The sequence below is a fragment of the Chlorocebus sabaeus genome, chromosome 12 (assembly GCF_047675955.1).
Source record: "Chlorocebus sabaeus isolate Y175 chromosome 12, mChlSab1.0.hap1, whole genome shotgun sequence".
In the NCBI taxonomy this organism is placed as follows: domain Eukaryota; kingdom Metazoa; phylum Chordata; class Mammalia; order Primates; family Cercopithecidae; genus Chlorocebus; species Chlorocebus sabaeus.
The window spans coordinates 64,788,040-64,813,979 of NC_132915.1; the positions used below are offsets into that span (position 1 = coordinate 64,788,040).

A 25,940-nucleotide genomic window follows, 5' to 3' on the forward strand; every position below is an offset into this window, starting at 1 on the left:
CAGTAATACTTGTGCCCTTTCTTGTTAGTTTGCTTAAGTTAAATTAAAACCTTTGCCTCTTATCAACAGTCTAACAGTAAGAAAGCCCTCTTCCTTGCTTTTCTTCCCTTGTATGTCCTCTGGTAAAGATGTTACCTACCCAAGAGTGAGAATGACTTAAAGAGCATTTAGGGTGGGAGGGAAAAGAGAAAAAACAAAGGACCTGATAATTATGCTGTGAGGGACTTTGAAAGAGACTGATAATAGAAGTGAGGGTAAAGGGAGGTCCTTAATAATTTTGAGGCCCTGCTGTCTGAACCTGTTTTCTTATGGATACCTGCTTTGACTTTTAGTAGTAGCCATGAAACATCTGGCATGCTATTTGTTTTTATTGCTACTTATGACCAAAACATTTAAACATTTTGTTTTTAAGGTGTATTTAAGAAGTCTGATGGCTGGGTTGGCTTAGGCTGCTGTGAACTGGCTATTGCCTTGGAGTGTCGACAGGCATGCAAGCAGGTAACACTGGGCAGTGAGGCTCTCAAGCATCATGGAGTGCAGTTTGGTTTTAGCTGTGCATGTGTCTTGGGCCTTGCCCACCTCCTAGCTTTGCAGAGGTAACCCACAAAAACTGCAAATTTAGCATTTGTTGTATAGACCATTTCCTTTTAGACTTGCTGTTTTATTTATGACTGCTGCATATGGCCTTATCCTTCTTTTATTCTTTCTTATCTTTCCTTGTCTCTGCCATGCAAAAAAAATATTATATGATTTTTAAGTCTTCCATACTTTGCCTGCAATCATGCTGAGTCAATTTGAGTGACTCTAAATGGCTGGGTAAATTTAGGGTATGCTTGGATGAGAACATTTGACACAGTTGGCTTATTTTTTCATCTTCTTTTCTCTGTTTCATCATGGCTTTACCCTAAGTGTGTTCTTATATCCCTTCTCTGCGCCTAAGATGAATGTGACTCCTACAATGAGTTATTACTTATTTTTGATTTGATATAGTTCTGCCCCAATTCAGCTTACGTGCCTGAGTTTGTCCTCACTTCGCATACTTTAGTAGTGGTTTCTCAGAGAGGAAATACTAGCCTCCTGTTTCCTCTGCTGCAAGTGGCAGGAATAAACTTAATTGGGAAACTAGAAATGATTAGATGGAACTGAAACCACAGTTGGAAAGCCTTCTCTTATTTTCTTCTTCTAGGGTCTTATCTCTGGACAAGAGTATATGAGATATGGTATCGCCTTCACTTTCACAGAGATGACTGTCCTATAGCCTGACCAACAGTCTGGGCAGCACATGACCTAGCTGTCTGCTGCTGTCCTCCAGGCATTGAGGTGAAGCTGAGTTGCAGAGGATTTGAAGTATAATGGGTTTAGTGAGTTGTAAAATGGTTGCTCGCCCATTCTTCTTGCTCTCCCTGTCCTCATCAGCTGGCCTGTTCTAAATTGCACGGGCCTAGGTGATAGAACAGGAAGAATGGCGCAAGGAACCAGAGCCCACAGCTCTGGAATAGAGACTGACTCATGTGGAAAAACAACCACCCCTCAGCAGATTTTTTTTTTTTTGGCTTCTTTTATATAGAAAGTATATACTTAAGTATGGTAAATAACTTCCTACTTCTCTAAGCACCAGTTTCCTCATCTGCAGAGGGGTTAGTATCTTCTTTATAAACTTGTTAAGAGACTTACACAAAAATAACTTGTTAAATGCCTGGCATAGTACCTCTTCCCTATTTAGTTGCCCCCTCCATCATATACTCAGCGAGTTCAGATTGAAAGGTTAGAATGTGAAAAGTTAAAGAAAAAGCAAAATGTAGGTGCCCGGGCAGAACTTCACAAGAAAATTTGCTACAGAGTGGAATTCAGCTAAAAAAAAAAAAAAAAGTCCTGATTTACAATTTCCTTCAAAGACATCTAGTTTCTGAAATAACAAAAGGACTGTGTTATTATGTGAGATTAAAGCCATAAAAGTTAGAGCAAAGCTCTAGAATATTGAGTAGCCCTAGGGATGATGTTCGTTTTAAGAAATTGCATGAAATTTGTTTATTGTATTTTAGGGACTTTAAAATATTCAAACATAAGGTTTTCCTTGATGAAATAAAGGATACTATATCAGTAATTAACATATGCTAATTTATGTTCTTTTTGTCCTGTGCTGAATAGCATGTATAATAAATTAATGGAGAAATTTGTTGGTTTTTAGGCATCTTCAAAGAATGATATTTCCAAAGTTTGCAGAAAAGAATATGAGGTATGCATTTTATTTAACAAATGTAGATAGCCTATTCAGATGTTATCAGAATTAACAAAATTACTTAAATTTTTTAAATGAATTTATTTTTATACAACTTCCCTTTTACCTTACAGAAAATTTAGCATTGACAAAAATGTCATTTACTGTTTTTGGAAATGTTTTGGTTTTAGTTGATTTTTGTTGAAATGAAGTATTAATTTTAAAGAAATGCCTAAATCTCACATACAAAGGATTTAACCTATAATATTTTTATAACAAAGCAACTAGTTGTATCCAAGCTTGTGAAATAGTTTTTCTCAGGTTTCATGTTCTCTTTTGTCCCATCTCTTATCTCTTGACCCATCCAGGTGGTATTCATTTCTATAAACTACCTCTAATCATAAAGAAAAGTAATGAAAGAAAATCACAGGGCTAGTGTGAATAGCTCAGACTTTCCTAGAATCTTGCATTTGGGGAAAAAATACTAAGTTACAAAAGCTATATTAAATCTGAAGGACTCTCCTCTCAATGGTGGGATTTCTAACACTGGTATCTAGATGGGGTAGATATTAAGGCAGGGGTATAGTGGAAGTATTTTACAACATACAAATATATGCAGAAGATTGTCCCTGATATGAAAAAACCTCCTCATTGGGGCTACTTTGTTCATTTTCTAGAACTCTGTTCTTAAATGTGACAATATTACTGTTTTTCATAGTGTAAGGCTGTGTAATTAAGGATACTTAAGTGCATATATCTCATGCACCATTTTTGTATACAAACATTGGGATTCCTATTGCTGTGTTTTCTTGGAGAAGATAGAATAACTCTCTTAACTACTTCTAGGTTATAGTTTTGTGTTTTTTTTTCTCAAAGCCTGTCTCTCTTATTTTTAAACTGGACAGTCTTATTTATCTTTTGTCCCTTTGTATTGTTTGCTAAGTTATATCTATTCCTCTGAAGACAAATTTCCAAGTTATAGCTTTCCTCTGTTCTTATTGAAAGGAGCCCTGCTACAGAGAAGTAAAAGATCTTTATTTTCTTATCTCTCTATCTTTGAAATAACCAGTTTTAGTTTCTCTTGAACAAAGTGGCTAACTGTGATAATTCCTTCTTTTCTCCTACATGATGTCTGACACTGTCCATCTTCCATAGCCTGTCCTCCATTATTTTAGTGTGCTTCCTTCTCTTGTCTGGATTTCTGCATTGCCCTAGGAAGTCTGCCAGTATGTGTTGATGAAGGACGAGACAGGAAAGGTAAGAGAGACAAACTGTCTATGATAGAAATACTAAGAATAGTTTACTTTTCTCTATCTTCCCTAATTTGGCCTAGAATGAACCAATCATTTTCCAAAAATATGTATGGCAGAAGGGTTCTTTTGTTTTTATATTAAGAGTTGATCCCACAAATTCTTCAATATAAGACTCAATTTGATTTCTTACACGTTATTTAAAAACGAAAATAGAGATAAGAGTACTTTAATGCAGAAAGGGTTCTGCATTATAAACCTCATATAACAGTCACTGTCATGATTGTTGAAGTCTAGTCTAGACATAAAAGCTATTTGTTACAAAGTGAATTGGGTAAATTTGGTGTAATATAGCCTATTTTAACTGGACTGGTTGTTTATCAACATCAGAATAATTTATAAACTAGGCTTTTAATATCTTTTCCTTAACACTGGAATGGTCCCTGAGATGAACTTGTAGATGTATAAGTCATTTCCATAGGCTTGCAATTTTAAGGGTAGCATTTACCCCAGAGAGTAGTTTTATGTATAGTTTGATTTGAGTTTCAGAGAATGAGTAATTACATTTGTAGGAGCTAATGTTTTTCTTTTTTTTTTTTTTTTTGGTAAGCTGTTTTAGAGTTCCTTTTGAGGGGATTTGCTAAGAAATTTACTTAAATAAAGCTTTAAAATTTTAATGCCATTTAAGATTTTGTCTTGTTCTAGCTAACCTAAGATAAACCAGTTTAATGTAAAGCATTGTTACATCTGATTTTATAGTCTATGTTTTTCTTATGCAAATTAACAAGTACTTGTGGAATACCAAGAGTTTTATATATTAGAGCATTAACTGGAATCAGACTTAGTTTAGAATTCTGATTAAGCAACTTTTAGCATAACTCCAAATACTATAGAATTATATCTAATTGAGTCCGGCTAATTAAAATATATACTGCACACATAAGGGCTCAGGGAAATAAGAAAGCAGAGCAAGAATGTTTGGAGTTATCAGGAAAAAAGTTACAAATGAGAGAGGCCTGAAAGGATTGGTATAATTTGGGTAAAGACCTAAAGACCTGGCCGGGCGCGGTGGCTCATGCCTGTAATCCCAGCACTTTGGGAGGCTGAGGCGGGCAGATCATGAGGTCAGGAGATCGAGACCATCCTGGCTAACACAGTGAAACCCCGTCTCTACTAAAAAATATAAAAAATTTAGCCGGGCTTGGTGGCAGGTGCCTGTAGTCCCAACTACTCTGGAGATGGAGGGAGGAGAATGGCCTGAACCCGGAAGGCAAAGCTTGCAATGAGCCGAGTTCGTGCCACTGCACTCCAGCCTGGGAGACAGAGCGAGACTCCGTTTCAAAAAAAAAAAGACCTAAAGACCTAAGACTGTGGATCAAAGGTATGTTGTCAGAAATGCACATGGCTTATGCGGGAGGAAAAGAGAAGACAGACCTATTTTGGTCTGCAAATCTGTGCTCGGACAGGTAAAGTGGGACCAAATCCTGAAAAGATGGCATTTTGAGGCTCAACTCATTATTAATGAGAGGGTGATGATGAAGGTTCTTAAAAGGAGACCAATATATAACAAATAACAAAGCCAGTATTTTAGAAAACTTAAACTCATAATCCTGTGCAGGCTAGGTTTTAGATCCCACAAACCCCTCTAGCTTAGCTAAAAAGAGACAATAAATCCCAGACTAGGATAATAGTAATAGAGTCAAATATTCAAGAATAAATCAGAGATTCAAAGGCAGAATCCATCAGCAAGATTTGTTATGATGGATTGAATATAGATAATATTCAGGGACATAATCTAATCTTTTAAGCTTAGTTTCCTGGCATTCATTTACTATTCTTCTATACTTAAATGTACTAGTTAAAACTTCTCTTTCTGGCAATAGGGCAGACTTGGTACCTGGACCAATCCTCCAGGTGAAAATAACTTAAAATGCTAGATGAATTTGCTGGAAAGAAAATACGGAATGCTCAAGCCAAAAACTAAATGAAGGTAGGAATCCAGAGAAGTAAGAGCAGTAAAGAAGGCATTAGCTTTGAGGGCATTTGCTGAATCAATTTTTATAGCTTTGTAGCTTCATGAGGCTCAGAAGTCAGGAGACAAATCCTGGGTTCTGATTGAAGGTGGAAAATTTGATTGAAATCCCCTCCCCTTCCCACCAATAAATTTGGGATTCCAAAGGGACTATACACTTAGTATTAGGGTGACCAGGAAATATGCTCATCTCCCTTTCCAGGAAAACTGTTTCTCTCTAACATTAATCTTACCTCCATTGAAAATTCATAACTCTAAGCTGGTCTTCACATGAGTTTGCAGCCCAAATTTATATCAAGTGAGTGTTTATAAAACCTCAAGCTGAGAATTTTATTTCAAGTGGTTCTGAAATGGTAGTGGCCCTCAGATGCTTGAGAAAAGGTAACACAGATTCTCTCTGGAGGAACTGATCTTGTATTTCAGACCTCTTGGGATTTCCACAGATAAAGTCCTAAGGAAAATAAGCAGTTCACAATAAAAAAGTCACAGAACTCACCAGAAAACATGATTCGTCAAATAAAAGCCAACAGGAACAATGGTGAACAGAATCAGACCTAAAGATACTTCAGATATAGAAATTATCAGATGCAGACTAAAATGTTTAATATGTTTAAGAAATAAAATAGGTTTACAAATATGAAGAGCAGGCTGGGTACAGTAGCTCACACGTGTAATCCCAGCACTTTGGGAGGCTAAGGCGGGTGGATCACCTGACGTTAGGAGTTTGAGACCAGCTTGGCTAACATAATGAAACCCTGTCTCTACTAAAAATGCAAAAATTAGCCAGGTGTGGTGGTGCACACCTGTAATCCCAGGTACTCGGGAGGCTGAAGCAGGAGAATCCCTTGAACCTGGGAGGTGGAGGTTGCAAAAAAAAAAAAAAAAAAGAAGAAGAAGAAGAAGAGCAAGCATACTTGAAAAAGAATCAAAGAGAATTTCCAGAACAGTATAATTGAAATACAAACACAATGGATGGGTGTTATAATAGTTTAGGTACAGCAAAGAAAGTTAGTAAATTGGAAGATAGAGCTAAAGAAATTATATGGAAAAGAAAGAGGGACATGAGGCTGAAAAATAGTTTAGGACACAGGAAGGATAGAGTGAGAAAATCCTCTCTAATCGGAGTACTAGGAGAAAAATAAATAGGATGGGCAGAAGCAGGGTTTAAAGAAGCCCTACAAATACCCAGCAGGATCAAAGGGGGGAAAAATCCACATATTATAGACAGACATCATAGCCAAAGATTTTAAAAGTAGTCAGAAAAAAAGGCATTGTCTTCAAAGAAGACCAACGACTGATTTCCCAGTAGCAACAGAGGAAGCCAGAAGACAGTAGAATGATTCCTAAATGGTTCCGAAAGAAAGTAACTATCAATCTATATCATTCTATATCCAGCAAAGATATATTTCAAGAAAGAGGCAAAATTAAGCTATTTCTAGACAGCTAAAACAGAATTGCCATTAGTGGACCCTTTCTAGAAGTTCTCTGTAAAGGAAGTTCTGAAATATCTACTTCAGACAGAAAATTATTTGAGATGCAAAAGAGAATGTGAAAATAGAAAGTGGGTAAATTAGGACACAGATTTTTAAAACAATAGTAATGTATCACTGGATTTTTAAGAAAGAATTAAAACATAGCAGCAGTAGCATTTATGTTGTGAAAGGAATTTGAAGAAATTGAAGCATATGGTGTGTTAGGGTCTTTTAATGTAAAGACCCATATCTCAGAGGTGATTAGGAATCCAGACTAAAGATGAGGAGAATTATCATGCCCACAGTCAACCTTGAAGTAACCCTTGAACCTTGGAGTGAGTGAGAGCTCCATAGAAGAGAAAGTATAAAAAGAATAGAAAGCTGGGTTTTGAAAGAGAATAGAATCTTTTAGAATCTAATAGAATCTAAAATAATCTATTCTTTTGAAAAAAGTAGAGAGCTGAGTTTCTTTAGGGAACTAGAAAAGAAGGAGCCAGATACTGATCTGAAATTGATCAAAATGGAATGAGATATTCCAGAAACAGAGAACTTCCTCTCACTGGAAATGTTCAAGTAAAGACTTACCTGGATTCATCATATGAAGGGGATTTTTGCAACAGATAGGAGATTTGATGATCTCTCTTCCAACTCCATAGCTCTCTTATTCTGATGAATACCTAAGAAATAATATATCATTCGCTACTTAAGAGTACTTCTTTTGAGAATCACATTTGTTTTGATTGCGGGGTCACCAAACCCTGGCCTGTAGGAGCTACCCAAATCAACCATTAGCTTGATAACTCCTTTATGGGCATGTTCAAGTATTGTGGACATGCTCAGTTCTAGGTTTTCTGCATTTTCACAGGCTTTGTCCTTTAACCCACCTAAAAGTATTGGTTAGGCCACATGGGGTTCGTGAATGTGTTGTGAAGATAGAACCAGAGATGATATTCAAAGTATTCAGCAACTGTAGTTACATAGGCACCAGTAGTCAGAACAGATGCTGGCTGTAAACCATAGGAATAGCCATCCCTGTGCACACTGGCTGATTAGAACTAAAGTAAAAACGAATTCGTGTTTTTCAGGGGGTGTGAAATACACTGTAGATTCTTTTTGCATGGTCTTCGTTCACATGTTGGCTGTGAACATTTTCTTCTAGCTACCAAAATTATGATTTAAAAATTTTTTTGGTTGTTGATGGTTATTTTCTTCCTTGAATGTCAGAATAAGCTTCATTAAGGTAATATGAGGCTGATAAATTCCCAGAGACTGCCAATGGCTATAAACTGATGAGATAAATTTTAGTTTGAGGTTTGTAAATCCATTTTATACCTTTAATGACAGACCTTGCCTGCCATTCTCTTAACATGATGACCATAAATATAAATGCTTTCCATTTGCTGTGTGAGCCACTGAAGTACAATGCTACAAATTTGCCATCATACTTTTTATATTTTTTACTTGTTTCTTCCTTCTTTCTCAGATTCTTCTCTAGGCTTTTCTTTGTATTTTCAGAAATGTCATTTTCATGTCTCTCTTTTCTTTGCTAGCTTTCTTCAATACACTTTTTTGATGTTATTTCATTAAGGAAGGTGAGAAACTATGAAGGAAAGTTAGTAGCGGGTATTTTTGTGAGGACTAACTTTTTTTTTCAATCTTAAGGCAGTTAAGTTTTAAACTAAACAGTTGCCAGTACAGCTAAAATATTGTTCTGCCATGGGGCTCTGGTTCTGTGAGAATGCTAAAATTAAGACTCTAAGGATTCTGTCTTCTGTTAGCCCCACCTATCAGTACACAGCTAAATGTATAGAATGGTGCAGGTATGTGTTAAATTTTATTTTGGGGATGTTCACATTGTTCAAAATTCAAAATGGTATATAACGAACTATCTTTCCCACAGCCATCCAGTTCCTAAAGTTACTAGAGATATTTTCTGCATATAAAAGTAAATATATGTATGTATAGTCATCCTCTACCCTCCTTTACCACAAATGGTAGTTTACTATACACTTTGTTCTGCCCCTGGATGCCAGTGTTTGGTGTATATTTATGTATGCCTACCCAGACTGTATGCTGTTTCCTCAGGAAATGTCACAGTAAAATGTTCTGCTTAAAGATTTCTGTGTATCTATTAATTTTATTTTGTTTCTTTTTCTTTCAAATTAACTTTGATTCTAGATTTACTACCAGAAGCATAAAGGAAAAGGGATGAAAAAACAGCCCAAATTAGAGATAAGAGGAGCAGGGATGTCAGGACCAACAGGATTCTCTGGACAGCTAGAAGCCTCCTAAGCTTCAGTATGATTGGATCTGTGCTGCAGTGGTTCTAAGAATAGAGGAGACCATCTGGTTGTGGCAGACGACAGCCTAGGCTATGGACAGTTTTGTTCCTTGCCCAGTCAGCTTTTAGGGATTTTAACAAAAGGAATCGTGTGGTACTTTGCCCCAGCAAAGCCCTCAGGACCTAAAAGTAAAGCATCTTTTAGTTTATGCTGAGGCAACTTCAAAGATTGCCAGGATATAGTAAATAGAAGACTGTGAATGAGAGGCTTTATAAATGGTAAAATGCTATACAGGTATACTGTATCAGAGTAGATTTGAGCCGTTACCTGCAGCTGATGAGCTCCAAAAAGAGCGAAACCTATTAGGTCCTGCAGTACTGGCTTAAGATAGCATAAAACTTTGTATGTTGTTTTGGTTTGTCATATTTGTTTTGTAGTTTGGGGAGGGGAGTAACTCCTATTTAGTCTCCTTGCTGCTAGTGTATTTCCTTTTCCAGTTCATTCTTTTCAGAAGTCACCTGAACGAGATCATTCCAAAAGGGAAATTTGATCAAATCAGATTAGATTGTGATCTGGTCTCATCTTAAGTGGCCAAGGTTTTCCCCTTAAGCAGTCTCATCTTGCGTAGATTTAATTGTTCCTATATGCTGGCAACTTCAGAATTTTCATTGCTAACTCGTTTTTCTGAGCTCCTGAACACTATTGGATACATGTACTTTTGATGTTCCCTTGGAACAACAATCAAACCAAAATTGATTGATTTCAAGTCAACCAAATTGATTATTACTTCCTCCACCTTTTCTGCCTTCCCTTCCCTCCCTTCCATCCCTAAGCAGCAACACACACACACACAGACACACACACACACACACACACACACACACACACACCAAAATAAAACTTACGATTTTTCTTGCATTTCTTGTTTGGTTGTACCAATACGATCCTTCCAAGCACATCAACTTAAATGCCTAAGAGGTATTGTCTACTGTTTCCTCTTTCTCATCACCTCCTACCAATTACTGTCTCTCAAGCCTAAAGAGTTGCCTTCTAAATATACCTTAAATCAGTCTCCCTTCCAGATCCTCAGGTATTGCCTTAGCTCAGGTCTTTCTGCCACTTTTCTGGATGCCTATAATAGCTGCCAAACTAGTTTTCCTGTGTCTTAATTTCTCCTCTTATCTACTATATCCACTTCTAGATTCATCTCTTTAAAGACCAAATTTGATCCATGTCACTACCTTCCTTAAACCCTTCAGTTGCTTCCCTGTAGAACACAGCGCATGCTCCTCAGCCCAGTATCCCAAGCTTTTCTCAGTCTAGCTCCTGATTCTTCTCTCTGTTACACTTAAGCAGCATGCTGCTTATAGATTCCCAGATTGACCCTGTTGTTTTATTTGATAGTTGTAGTTGTACGGATTGTTTGTTCTACCTGGAATTCCTTCTTCTGAATCTTGGAACAAAAAGTGTAGTATATTGGAGCTGACAATACCAGCTCCCTACCTGCTAAGGAGTACTGCTTGTTAAATATTCAGGGATTTTGCAAGCTAGCTTGTAACTTAAAATCAGCCATGGGTGGAGTTATTTGCACCGTGAACATAGCAAATACTACAAATCCAGATTTTTCTCCACAACTACCCCCCACAAAAAAAAAAAAAGCTGGTCCCAGAACATCACTACCCCTATTGAACTAGAGTAACCTTTGCCTTAAATCCTGGTTTAAATGGCACCGCTTTAAAGCCTTTCCTGCCCATTCTTCTCTCCACACACAAAACCGATCACTACTTCTAAGCCCTTTGCATGCTTTATTATAGCATTTGTCACTCTATAGCATAACTATATTTACATGTCTCTTTTTAATACTAACCCCTGAGTTCCTGGGACAGAGTTCATATAATTATCTTTGTCGCTGTCATTCATTCACTTAACATTCATTGAACTGATACACACTGAACCAATATATTTAATATGTATCAGGCATTGTTCTCAGGGTACAAAAATGAAAGGATTTAGTATGCAAGAAGCTGATAGTTAGTACATGGGAAGAGAGAAATCCAAATAGTCCATTACAATACAGTGAGACAAGTACATTGCTAGAAGTCTGTACAAGATATATTGGAGCCTGGAGGAAAAAAAAAACCCTGCCTAGGGAAATGGGGAAGTCTTCACAGAGCAGGTAAGACTTAAATGATGAGCAGAAAGCTGTTGCCTGTAACAAAGTGCTGCAGTCACTACTTTTACAGATAGAAAAATTTTATAGACTTTTTCCCACTCTGGAGAACAGAATTATTCAAGGTTCTTTGTAACACAGTGTATCAGCTTTATGTGGAAACCCTGTGTGAATGTTTTATACTCTTGGAATGCGTGGAGAAAGTGCTCATTCTCTACTGTACTGTGGAGAATGTTGTCATTCTGAGTACTATCTGTTATCCCAATAATGTTGTATAGTAAGCCATCTCAAAACTCCATAGCTTAAAACAGTAACAATTTATTATTTCTCACAAATCTAAGGGCTTACTAGGCAGTTCTGCTCTGGCCAGGCTTAGCTGATTCCAGCTGGGCGCACTCATCCGTCTGCAATCAGATGGCAGGTCAGCCTGGGGCTGCCTGCTTTAGGATGCCCTTGGCTAAGTCAGCTCAGATCTCCATGTTTTCCCCTCCCTCTAGCAGACTAGCTCAGGCATGTTCCCGTGGTGGTGGCAGGAGTCCAAGAGAGAAAGTGGAAACATGCAAGTGTAGTTCGGGCAACTGCTTGCTTCAAGCTTCCTAGTGTCCACTAGGCCAAAGCAAGGGAAGTCACATGGCTAAGGCCAGAGTTAGTGTACAAGAAATAGATAAAAGGAAACGTGAAAAATTGGGGCCATTACTGCAGTTAGTTCACCACAAGCACATACTCTGTGCTAGGCTCTCTTCTAGACCTTGTGTGTCTCTGCAGATGTTACTTGCCAGTGAATTTGCTTCCGGCTGGTTCGGTGCCCTGTGGTGATAATGAGCAAATTTTTCTGAGCAGTCTAGACCTATAAAGCTCATTTCTGTTTTGGGTGTTCATTGTTATTTGCGTATCTATTGAAATGACACATCATTTGGAAGGCTGAAGAAATTTAAGAATCACTTGTTTAGTGATATATCCAAGTCATGACATTAAACTCCTTTACATATTCTAGTCTCCTATACTTTTTGACAGTCATGGTATCCACAAGGAAAACACACCTTGTAGAGGCTTAAAAACATTTATGTTTTTAAAGATCAGTTATATTTAACCTCTCCTACTTAGCATTTCATGAGCTAGATTTCTTGTATGAAATGCAAAACTTTAAACTGGAAGAAATTTCAACCCATCTGTGAAAAGGAAACATTTCTATTTATTGAGGCCTTAGAAACAAAGTAGCTCCTTTACTTTTAACTAGTAACCTAGTTAAGTAGAAAGTACTGGGCATATAAAACATTAACATAACAGTTAATAAAATGTTCTCTGTTTGGTCTTTGTCCAAAAGTAACTAAATCATCCAAAATTCAAATCTGCAATTTTTTTTACAAGATTCATATGATGAGTGTTTTGTTGTCATCATCCTTATCACTGATGAAAATGAGAGAGAGCTGGAGTAGCCAGTAGTAAAAGGGCAGTGAACAGAAAGGATTGAAACAAGTGGACAAATGGAGGAATGAACCATATTTTTCAAATCCAAAAGCCAAATCCAACTGGACAGCCAAATATACATAGCACCAAAGGGCAGAGCCAAGGCTAGAACCCAGACTGCCCTACCAGTGCTCTTCCATGACACTGCATTGTGAGAATAGTCTTGTCTCACTGTATTGTATGGACTATTTGGAATTCTCTCTTCTGAATGCAGCCAAAGCAAGGTTGAATGTTTGTTCATAGATTAATCTATTTAACCAGTTTCCTATTTTTAAAATCAGTAGAAAAGGGTCACTGAAGAGGCAGAAAATAAATTGCAAAGCGAACATCTGGGCTAGAGGCTGGACCAGCAGAGTCTACCACCCAGGCGCACCCAAAGGCTCTTCCCCACCAAAAGGAAAACCAGTATGGCATGAAGGATCACATAGGGCTCCCTCAACTTTGATTTACTCTGTTTTTCTGCCAGGTTTGCCCACAGTTCATATGCTCCCAACACTGGATCAAAGAGCTTGTTCTACCTGGAATTCCCTCTTCCTGAATCCATCCTGACACACCCCCATGTAGTAATATATTGGAGCTGACATCTACCAGCTTGGGCGTACTAATTGTGAAATATTCAGGAATTTAATAGTGAGAGTAGGGCAGGGAACTAGTTATTGAGAGCAGCTACCACAGGAAAGATTTTAGGAACAAGTTTTTTTTTTTTAGGATCAAAATATTTTTAAGGAAAATAATATTAACCTCAAGAAAATGGTGACCTTTTTTGGTTACAATTTAAGGTACTGACTTTAAAAATAGGGGACTGGTTAAATAGATGACTCTGTGAACATACATTCAACCTTGCATTGGCTGCATTGAGAAAAACAATCCAGGCTATTCTCGGTGCAGTGTCATGGAAGAGCACTGGCAGGGCAGTCTGGGTTCCAGTTCTGGCTCTGCCCTTTGCTTGGTGTGCATATCTGGCTCTCTGACTAGATAGTGACAGCTTTTGGATTTGAAGTTCTCTTGAGACCCTGTCAACTCCAGTATGCTGGCATGTTCTTTGCGTCTTTGAGGTTATGATAGATCCTCACCTCCACACCGCTATAGTTTTGACCTATTCTTGAGTAACATGAGTAGGGGAGGGATCTGTTATATGGGGGCACATTGGGTGTGGCATTAGTAAGCAGGTGAAAAGAGACTCCATAGTAGTGAATACGAACCCTCAGTTACCTCCAAAAGTCAGAAAGTTACTTTTCAAAAGTCAGATAGCAGACTTTTGAAAAACTTAAAAATTGACTAGCTAAGACTTCAAGACAGGCTGACTTAAGAAATGAAGAAACTATTAAGTTAATCCTATAACTCATTATGTGTATGTCCTAAGCCCTGTCAGACTAATCAGCAGTAGTTAAAAGCGGTAAAAAGGTAGAGTTACATATAGTAAATTTAGGAGTCATTCAGCAAAGAGGGAGATACGATCAGTCTATTAAATCATGATAGGTGTAACAGAATTTATTCATCAATTGCTGGATAACTGGAATGAAGGAACATTCTTTTAAACCTTAAAATGGGTGAAGAGGTAAGATGGTATTTATTAACACTAAAATGTTAGTAGTTAATGGTAGTTTTCACATGATGCTGCCATCTGAAAATATACAAGATTTTTAGTTCAACAAATTCAGGTGAACTTAGGCATGAAAGTTCTATTAATGAACATCAAGAGAAATAAGAGATGTTTGAAGAACATCTCTGAACTCTGGATGTGACATCAAGGGAAGCAACTGTGCTGCTTTCCTTTTTCTTCAGGTGTTGGGAGACTTTTTCTGTAAAGGGCCAGATAGCAAATATTTTAGGCTTAGAGATCATTCACTCTCTGTCTATGCAACTTTGCCATAGAAGTGTACTTAACGTGTGAGGTAGCCATATAAAATGTGTAAATGAGCTTGGCATGCACCCATAGTCCCAGGTACTTGGGAGGCAGCAGGGTGGAGGCCAACCTGGGCAACATAGCAAAATCCTGTGTCTTAAAAATTTTTTAATTTAAAAAAGTATGTAAATGAAAAATTACAATTTTAAAAGTATGTAAATGAATGGGCATGTCTGTGTTCCAATAAAAACTTTATTTCCAAAAACAGGTGGCAGGCAAGATTTGGCTTGTGTGCTATAGTTTGCCAGCCCCTGTTTGTAAGTAAAAGCTATTGTCTGTAAGTATTTCCCCTTTCTAGGCCTTGGCCTCTGGCTTCTGTTAAATAAGGAAGTTGTACTAGATGATTTCTGACATTTCGCAGGATTTGCCTCCTTTAGTAGTATCTCTCTCTGAAGCTAAGTGATCCATAGGCTGAGTGACATTTATTTGTAAGGTCAGTTTTTTAAACATCCAGGTTGAACAAATGTGTAAGTCTCTAGAGCAGAGTTTATCAGTCTTGGCACCATTGGCATTTTGGTCTGGATAATGTTTTGGGGGAGGGAGACTGTCCTGTGCAGTGTAGGATGCTTAGCAGTGTCCCTGGCCTCCTGGCACTCCCCACCCCTCAGTTGTGACAACCAAAAATGTCTCCAGGCACTGCCAAATGTACCATGGGAAGCAAAATCACCCCTGGTTGAAAACCACTTCTGTGGAAACTTTAAAAATAACTAGAAAAATGTCAAATACTAGAAAATCAGGCCATGCAACCCAAGACAGCCACCAAGATATCACACATATTTATTCAGGTACCAGTCAAAAAAAGCCAAACCAAAGGGAACAAACATCTTATCAGAAAGAAAAGAGCAATGAGAGTTGTATTCATCCAGTCAAAGAGGGCTAGAAAGTTGATGACTTGACTACCTTTTTTTAATTTTTTTATTTTTATTTTTATTTTTTATTTATTTATTTATTTATTTATTTTTTGAGACAGAGTTTCGCTGTTGTTGCCCAGGCTGGAGTGCATTGGCCCAATCTCGGCTCACCGCAACCTCCGCCTCCCGGGTTCAAGTGATTCTCCTGCCTCAGCCTCCCGAGTAGCTGGGATTACAGGCATGTACCACCACACCCGGATAATTTTGTATTTTCAGTAAAGACAGGGTTTCTCCATGTTTGTCAGGCTGGTCTCAAACTCCCAACCTCAGGCGACCCACCCACCTCGGCCTCCCAAAGTGCTGGGATTACAGGTGTGAGCCACCTCGGTCAGCTGGTAGCTGACTACTTTTTAATATTGATTTAGATCATTTTATAAGTGTTCCTGAGTCTAGTGAATCCATTTAAATAGAGAGTTATCGATAATGGATAACTGAAAAGTCACACTAAAACAAGGAAACATGAATGAAGAGAGAGATAAACAAGATCATTGTTAATGAACACTAAGAATATTTACTTTTTCACTCCTGTTATATTGCTTGATGGAGTCTCCAGCAGAAAGAATTCATATTGGGTGAATTCAGGAACCCTTATCTATGAGGCCCAGGGTTTTCTGTTTTATTTTGTTTTGCCTTAAATTGTTAAATCAAATGTGGCATATTCCTACAATGGAATATTATTTAGCAGAGACAATGAATGAATACAGCTTCACAAAGCTACATAGAGGGATCTTTGAAGCTAGGTTTTAAATGCCAGTAGCTGATCTCTTAACAAATCCCTGTCACCTAGACAGCTTGCAATTTGGCTGCAATTAAAAGGCAAAATCGGGAGGCCGAGATGGACGGATCACGAGGTCAGGAGATCGAGACCATCCTGGCTAACACGGTGAAACCCCATCTCTACTAAAAAATACAAAAAAAAAAAAAAAAAAAAGCCAAAATCATCTTGTTTCAACAATAAGGGTGTGCTTGATTTTATTCTGCCTGTAATTTATGCCCATATTATTTCTTTTAGGAAGTCATTATCTTCCCATTGTGATTGATATTAATCATAGCTGACAAGCCCTAAATATCCAAATGGCTTTGTATAAGTTTTTCATTTTTGTCTTGTTTTGGATTTTATTTTCTTTACGTTGACTTTAATACTGGGTGTGTCTTCTGAACAATACGCACTCTAGAGACACTAATTATAGTCTCAAACTCTGCTTTTGACTTTTTCTGTTACCTGGGGCGGGTCTCTTTTCCCTGCTGAGGAAACAGTTTCTTCATCTGCAAAATGATAGATTCCCAAACTCTGGTCCCAGGATGGCTATAAAAAAACCATGTTTGAAGTCTTGTTTAAAATTTGGATTTCTGTGCCTCACCCCTAGATTCTGAATCTGTAGTCTAGGGTAAGGTCTAGGAAACTCAGGTGATTCCGGTGTACAGCCATGTTTGAGAACAAGTAGAGATAATGTCTAAAGTCCTTTCAAATCTAAAATGCAATGGTTACATGAAATATATATTTCCCTAGATGTCATTTATTAGATTATTTTCTGCAAAGTTTTTTATATCCTGCAAGGAATAATTAAGATTAATACTTTGTAGCGCCTCCAACCCCACACACACACAGCTTTATATAAACTTGGTTTGCTCTATATAAACTTGGTCAGCTTATGGCTCCGAGTAGTCATCTTGATCCTGATATATGTTGGAAGATGGTTTCCCTTTTTACCAGGTTATCATTTCATAACTTCTGTGTTTTCAGTCTTGGATTTAGAGAATAATTAAATAGTTTTAATATCATGATTTCCATGTAACCATAAAGTAGAATTAAATTACAAATTCTGTCTGGTTGTTAATTTCTGTTTATTTGTTTTTCTTTAATTTACAGAATGCTCTTTTCAGTTGCATTAGCAGAAATGAAAGTAAGTATATTTGTCAATGGTTGTACAAGCAGTCCAAAGATATAATTAGCCATCTGAAGCAATGTGCACAACAGGATTCCGATAGACTGTTTCCCATGGTGTATTTAGGTCATTCATGTATTATAACAATTCCCATGTCCTAATTGTAGATCTACAATGCAGAGACTAAAGCTGTATATGCTAGAGGATGATCACAACCCAATAAATAGGCCCATTTTCAGAAGTTAAGTACACCCACGCTATGTAATGTAGCACTTGCCGAGTACTGTGTCTCAGTTTATTCAGCAGACGTTGATTGAGTACTTGGTCAGTGTGGGGCAGACACACATCTGTGGAGGACACGACCTGTACACAAAGAACCCTGGGATGTGGTAGGATATGAAATAGTGTCACTGGATAAAGTGCTGCAGGAGTTCAGAGAGAAGGGATCATATTTTGCAGGGGTACTTAGAGGTGGCTTCATGGAGTTGGTAGCTGATCCAGGCCATGAAGGATGGGTAAGATGTGAACAGCAGAGAATGGAGGAAATGGAGATTGGAGGAAGGGCTTACAGGTGAAGGGAATAGTGAGCGCAGTTAGAGATGGGAAAACACATGTAAGGAACAAAGAGTTCTTTAGCTCAGCAGGGAAGTATATTGAAGGATAATAAGAGACATTTGCTGTCTGTACTTTATCTTCTATCCTTTCTGACTGGGGCTTAGTTCAAGATTTTCCAGGTGGTCTCAGGCATATAATCTTATGTCCTCCCACACTGGTGAAAAAGCCAGCCGATTGGAAGAATCAGAAGATAGGCATCTTGTCTTATTCCTGTATGTCTATTCTTACATGTCCTCACTATTCCCCACCACCACCCCCAGTGTATCCTCACTGAGGTTTATAGTGATAAATGTGGCCATTAATCATTGTTCTTTGGCCAGGCACTGTGGCTCACGCCTATAACCCCAGCACTTTGGGAGGCAGAGATGGGTGGATCCCTTGAGGTCAGGAGTTCGAGACCAGCCTGGCCAATATGGTGAAAACCCATCTCTACTAAAAATATAAAAATTAGCTGGGTATAGTGGCATGTGCCTGTAATCCCAGCTACTAGAGAGGCTGAGGCAGGAGAATCGCTTGAACCCAGGAGGCGGAGGTTACAGTAAGCCAAGATCACACCACTGCACTCCTGCCTGGGCGACAGAGCGAGACTCTGTCTCAAAAAAAAAAAAAAAAAGTGTTATTTGTGAAGAAAATGAACTCTTTGGCAATAAGCACAATAAGTTTGGTAGTAGTTGCAAGTTTAAAAGAGGTGGTACAGTAGGTATGGAATAGTTTCCTGGTCTGGAAAACTGAGGCTTGTCGTACATCAGTTCAGTCCTAATTCAGTTTCTTCGATTATGACTTTATTATTATCATTATCATTATTTCTGGAAGTCACCTGAACTCCCTACTCATTGGTCTTTGGAATTCAATGGAAACCTGATTCTGGTTCCTCCACATCTATCCCTAATAATTATCAAGAATTTCCTCCCTGCTTTCTCTCTCTCTCTCTCTCTCTCTCTCTCTCTCTCTCTCTCTCTCTCTCTCTCTCCTTTTTTCTTTTCGAGAAAAGGTTTGGCTATGTTACTGAGGCTAGAGTGTGGTGGCGAGATCTTGGCTGACTGCAACCTCCGCCTCCTGGGCTCAAACCATCCTTCCACCTCAACCTCCCTAGTAGTTGGGACCACAAGCACATGCCACCGCGCCCAGCTAATTTTTGTATTTTTAGTATAGATGGGGTTTCAACATTTTGCCCAGGCTGGCCTCAAACTCCTGGACTTCCAAAGTACTGGGATTATAGGTGTGAGCCATAGCACCCGACCCCCCTGCTTTCTCTTAACCTCTTCCTGCCATACCTCTACCTCTCCCTTCAGCCTCCCACAGACTCCCTTAGATTCCTGTGAGGGATTCTTGTTCTTGTCCATTACAGATCCCACATCTGCACCCCCAGGTACTCATCTAGGTCTCCCAAAATACCTTCAATGGCAGCCCATTAATTTTTTTAATACATAAATCCAGAGTAATATTTATTTCAAATGAGTTTTCTTTTCAGTGTTGAAGCAGGTCATATCAATTGTGAGATGAAGTCTATCTCAATTTAGGCATACTCTTACAGATAGATGTTCAAACTGTATAGAACTTTTGGGATTTTGTTTCAAGATATACAGTTATATAAATGTCAGATTTATTAAATGATCCTTTCATCACTTAGTTTTTACTGGCCCTGTTTTATAAATGTGAGGGATTTGGGGTTTTGTTTTATTTTGGTTTGGTTTGGTTTGGTTTTGCTTTGCTTTGTGTTTATAAACCTCTACAAATCTAACACAGAAAGACACTGCTTCACTGGTTTTCAACATGGGCACTCTTGGCATTTTGAGAGACAGCGTTTGTTGTTTGAGACTGTCCTATGCGTTACAAGACATTTAGCAGCCCTAACCCCCATGTACTAAATGCCAGTCGTAGTCCAACTCCTTGTGGGGTGTGGTACTGTTCCTGTAGAGAACCACTGGACTACAGACTGTAAGTTGATAAATAATGACTTTCTTATACTAGTGAGCACTTGAATGTCCCCATGATTAAACATACAGAAGTACCGATTTTAAGTGTTCATCTTCTGTAGCATGGTTTTATTTCTCAAATTTAGAAAGACATATTGTTCCATCATTATGAGGATGATTTAACGTTAAGAAAAAGCTGTTTTCATTTCAGTACCTTCTCTTTTTTTCTCCATAGTGGGCTCGGTTTGTTGCAGTTATGCAGGTCATCACACAAACTGCCGAGAATACTGTCAAGCCATTTTTCGAACAGACTCTTCTCCTGGTCCATCTCAGATCAAAGCAGTGGAAAATTATTGTGCCTCTATTAGTCCACAATTAATACATTGTGTGAACAATTATACTCAATCTTATCCAATGAGGAACCCAACAGATAGTAAGTAAAAGGGACATATTCTTCTCATTTCAATCTTTGGTAAAAGAGTGTACAAAGAAGTGATATGTTCTTGTAGATATCTGCAGTCTGGGTCATTTGAGAAATATCAGACTTCCTTTGGTATTTAGATTTGGCAGATTGAAGAATATCGTCACAGCCAAAAGGGGCCAAGAAAGATGAGACCGTAGAGGGTATGAGGAAACAGGAATTCTCAATTCTGAGGGTGGGAGAGTTCACTGATACGGGTTTTTTGGAGAGAAGTTAGGTAATGACCATGAGTATTTCAAATTATCATAAGCTTTTGATCTAGCAGTTCCACTTCTCACAATTTATCTCACAAGAAAACTTATACAAATTTGCAAAAATATATATATATGCATATAAACGATGTTCACTACAATGCTGGTATAATAGAGAAAAATGACAAACCCAAATATCCATCAATACAGTATTGATTAAAATTGATTAAATAAATTATGGCATACCTATAGAATAATAAAAACTTGGCATCCAACGAAGAAAGGACTTCTTACATAGAAAGAAGTCCAAGGCTGAGTGTGGTGGCTCACGCCTATAATCCCAACACTTTGGGAGGCCAAGACAGGCAGATCGTTTTGAGCTCAGGAGTTTGAGACCAGCCTGGGCAACATGGTGAAACTCTGTCTCTACAGAAAATGCAAAAATTATCCAGGTTCACACACTTGTGATCCCAGCTACTTGGGAGGCTGAGGCTGGAGAATCGCATGAATCTGCGAGGCTAAGGTTGCAGTGAGCCAAGATCCCGCCACTGCACTCCAGTCTGGATGACAGAGAGAGACCCTTCTAAAACAAAACAAAACAAAAAGGCCAGGCACGGTGGCTCACGCCTGTAATCCCAGCACTTTGGGAGACTGAGGTGGGCAGATCACCTGAGGTCAGGAGTTCGAGCACAACCTGACCAATGTGGTGAAACCCTGTCTCTACTAAAAATACAAAAATCAGCCAGGTATGGTGGCACGTGCCTATAATCCCAGCTGCTCAGGAGGCTGAGGCAGGAGAATTGATTGAACCTTGGAGGTGGAGGTTGCATTGAGCCAAGATTGCACCACAGCACTCCAGCCTGGGCAACAGAGTGAGACTCCGTCAGGAAGGAAGGGAGGAAGGGAGGAAGGGAGGGAGGGAGGGAGGCTGGCCTGAGTTGGCCAGCATAGTGGCTCACACCTGTAACCTCAGCACTGTGGGAGGCCTAGATGGGAGGATTGCCTGAGGCCAAGCGTTCAAGAGTAGCCTGGGCAACATAGTGAGACCCTATGTCTCAAAAAAATTAAAAAATTAACTGGGCATGGTGGCACATAGCTGTAGTCCTAGCTACTTGAGAGGTAGAGGCAGGAAGATGGCTTGAGCCCAGAAGGTCAAGGCTGCGGTGAATTATTACTGTGCCACTGCACTCCAGCCTGGGTGACAGAGCAAGACCCTGTCTCTAAAAAATAGTGAAGTCCAAGATGTATTAAGCAAAAAAAAGTAAATAACAGAACTAAAAATATAGTGTGATACATTTTTAGTTTATACCTAATTGTTTCACTTTATATATTTTCCATAGTGTTTGAATTTTTGCCAATGAGCAATTATTACTTTTGTAATTAAAAAGTCATAAAAATGAGAAGACAGCCTGATATCTTTTAAAAATCAGGGCCTCCTGATGAAACTGTACCTGATATGGCTCTTCAGAGTCTCAGCTTTGTACATCCTGGAATCCATTTTCTTCACCTAGAGGTGATCAGATTTATAAAAACTGATTGACCAAACTGACCAAAGGCTGATGTATAAGATGTCAATGTTTTGATTTACACTGGGATATTGAAAGAGACTCTGTGGCTTACGTCTGTAATCTCAGTGCTTTGTGATGCTGAGGCAGGAGAATCACTTGAGGCCAAGAGTTTGAGACCAGCCTAGGTAACAAAGCGAGAACTCAGCTCTACAAAAAAAATAGTAATAATTAGCTGGGTGTGGTGGCACACCCAGCTCCTCAGGAGGCTGAAGCTGTAGGATTGCTTAAGCCCAGGAGTTCAAGGTTGCAGTGAGCCATCATCGCATCACTGCACTCCAGCCAGGGCAACAAAGCAAGACCCTGCCTCAGGGGGTGGAAAAAAAAAAAGACGAAAAGAAAGAAAGACTTGTTTTTTGTAACTCAAAAGCAGTACTGTGTGCCTTGCTTGGCCACCATCTAAATCAGAACTCTAATGGCTTTTGACATCCTGTGGTGTAGCCGTGTGGTCAAAATCAGAGGATGAAGCATTGCCCCAATAACCTTCATTTGTTTTAAAGGCAGATCTGTGCTCTCTGACATTTAGTCTATACAGAGGTACTGCTGGAGCTAAGGAGATGGCAGCTCAATGAAAAAGCCAAAAGAGGTTTTAAGGGTAGAACAACCATCTCCGTCTTTGCCAATACAGAGGAATCTGGAAAAGAAGGCGCCAAACAGATATGCACAGATTTCTTCCAAAGTCAAAGAAAACTACTTCAAAGAAGCCTTCTGAATTCTGTAGTATGGTTGAAAGTGTTTTTTCATTTCCGATTCTTTGAGAAAATTAAAGGCAGAGCCAAACTGATACCTTGTCAGAGTTCGCTACTGTATTATTTACATTACAACGTAGATTAATTAGCATAAGATACATAAAAGCTTTATGTGGTCCTGGAATGTGATGAAATATTGTGTCCGGAATTGGTTCCTTCCGGTGGCTTCTTGGTCTCGCTGACTTCAAGAGTGAAGCCACAGACCTTTGCAGTGAGCGTTACAGCTCTGAAAGGTGGCGTCTAGAGTTGCTTGTTCCTCCCAGTGGGTTCGTGGTCTCACTGACTTCAGGAGTGAAGCTGCAGACCTTCGCAGTGAGTGTTACAGCTCATAAAGGTAGTGCGGATCCAAAGAATGAGCAGCAGCAAGATTTATTGTGAAGAGCGAAAGAACAAAGATTCCACACCATAGAAGGGGACCCAAGCAGGTTGCTGCTGCTGGCTCAGGTGGCCAGCTTTTATTTCCTTATTTGGCCCCGCCAGGTTCTACTGCGTGGTCCATTTTACAGAGCGCTGATTGGTGCGTTTACAAACCTTTAGCTAGACAGAAAAGTTCTCCAAGTCCCTACCCAACCCAGAAGCCCAGCTGGCTTCACCTCTCAATATGGAGTTTGTGTTTGCTGCTATAAAAATTAATCATTTCTCTCATGTCAAGAACATAATCCCTTTTAGGTAATTGTTTCTAGCAGGAAATAATTCCAGCTTGATCTACAATACCTTTTCTAAGAATGTCAAATACCTCTCCTGTGAGAACTTCTTAGGTGTAGGATAGCCTTTCATTTTTGTAAGGATGGTGCTAAAGATCCCATGACTGGGGACAGTGGTGAATTCTGGTAATAGATACCTTGTCCACCTTTAGCTCCTCACCTTTTTGCTACACTGCAAAGTAATAGAGAGAGAATTTGGTAGGGCCTGTATTCTGCAAATACTGACATATAACTAAGAGTAGTAGTAATGGCTTCCACTATACTGCCATGTTCTGTGCTAAGCAGAGCATGACCAAAAAAAAAAAAAAAAACACGCACATTTGTTTGTTGCAGCACTATTCACGGTAGCAAAGACTTAGAACCAACCCAAATGCCCATCAGTGATAGACTGAATAAAGAAAATGTGGCACATATACACCATGGAATACTATGCAGCCATAAAAAAGGATGAGTTCATGTCCTTTGCAGGGACATGGATGAAGCTGGAAACTATCATTCTCAGCAAACTAACACAAGAACAGAAAACCAAATACTGCATGTTCTCACTCATAAGTGGGAGTTGAACTATGAGACCACATGGACACAGGAAGGGGAACATCACACACCAGGGCCTGTCAGGGAGTTGGGGGCTAGGGGAGGGATAGCATTAGGAGAAATACCTAACGTAGATGACGGGTTGATGGGTTCAGCAAACCACCATGGCACCTATATACCTATGTAACAAATCTGCACATTCTGCACATGTATCCCAGAACTTAAAGTATAATAAAAACAAACAAACAGCTAATTAAGCCACTTATATTCTGAAAATGTAGGTTTATATTGCTGTGACAGAGCTGAAGACCACACTTGCCAAAATGCCTGCAAGAGAATTCTGATGTCCAAGAAAACGGAAATGGAGATTGTTGATGGTCTCATCGAGGGTTGTAAGACCCAGCCCTTGCCTCAAGATCCTCTTTGGCAGTGTTTTCTTGAAAGCTCACAATCTGTTCACCCTGGAGTCACTGTACACCCTCCTCCCTCTACGGGCCTTGATGGGGCTAAATTGCATTGTTGTTCTAAAGCAAACACTTCAACATGTAGGTTAGTATTTCATTTTCCTTTACTAAAATCAGTAGAAAATGGCATTTTAATTAATGATTTTAAGCCTAGCAAACGTGTTATATTCTTACATGGTATAGGCTTAGCATTTAGAAAATATAAAATATTCTTTCATCCAAGAAATGTGTATTGAGCATTGTGTACCATATACAAAACATTGTTCTGTATATTGAGTGCTTTTAGCACAGCATTTTGGGGTGTGGAGGATTAGCATTGTCAGGGTAATAAATATTTAAGATGATGCAGTAGATGAATTCTATCCTTATAGAGATCATTAAGTAAACTTACAGTTTAGAAGATGTTTTGATCTGACATCTAAGGGACATTCTCTTTATTAAATTATGAAACTTCGAACTTTTTATTATATTGGTGGATAACCTGGGTTAACACTTATAACCAGAGTTAGGTGGTAGCATATTGGCATTCATCTGGGTGATACACTTAGGGATGAAAAATTAACAATACAAATATAGGATGTAGGAATTGCAGTCTAGAGACAAAAACAAATGGAGATAACTAAGATCATGGTCGAACACAGGTACAATAGAAATGTGCTTTATTAGAGATATTTGGGGTAAAAAGGGACCCCATGTTACTAGGATATCCCAAAATGAATATAAAATACCAGGAGTAAAACAATCTTTCCTGTGGTTTCTAAATTGGATGGACTTTTAGCAAAAAATGTTGCCTGGAATAGCTCATCAAACTTTAGTAACTGTCAATCAAACTTTGGCAAATTTTTTTAAAGACATGAAGGTCAGGCGCAGTGGCTCGTGCCTGTAATCCCAACACTTCAGGAGACCGAGGCAGGGGATCACCTGAGGTCAGGAGTTTGAGACCAGCCTGGCCAATATGGTGAAACCCTGTCTCCACTAAAAAATATATAAAAATTAGCGGACGTGGTGGCACATGTCTGTAATTCCAGCTGCTTGAGAGGCTGAGGCAGGAGAATCACTTGAACCTGGGAGGCAGAGGTTGCAGTGAGCTGAGATTGCGCCACTGCACTCCAGTCTGGGCGACGCAG

General features: G+C 38.9%; 1 protein-coding gene across 2 annotated transcripts in view; it reads left to right on the plus strand.

Annotated features, from left to right (window-relative positions):
* The window catches only part of RECK (reversion inducing cysteine rich protein with kazal motifs), an 86,290-nt gene that overhangs the window by 26,035 nt on the left and 34,315 nt on the right, over window positions 1-25,940 (plus strand). The window contains exons 5-9 of one of the 2 annotated variants that reach the window (XM_037998262.2): window positions 413-498; window positions 2,189-2,236; window positions 17,579-17,612; window positions 20,361-20,558; window positions 22,863-24,570. In XM_037998262.2, coding sequence (XP_037854190.1) covers window positions 413-498; window positions 2,189-2,236; window positions 17,579-17,612; window positions 20,361-20,558; window positions 22,863-22,888 — 392 coding nt within the window. In that variant the 3' untranslated portion in view covers window positions 22,889-24,570. Of the gene's footprint in view, window positions 1-412; window positions 499-2,188; window positions 2,237-17,578; window positions 17,613-20,360; window positions 20,559-22,862; window positions 24,571-24,630; window positions 24,899-25,940 lie in introns of those variants that run through there. The other variant, XM_007968758.3, reaches the window with a different exon arrangement.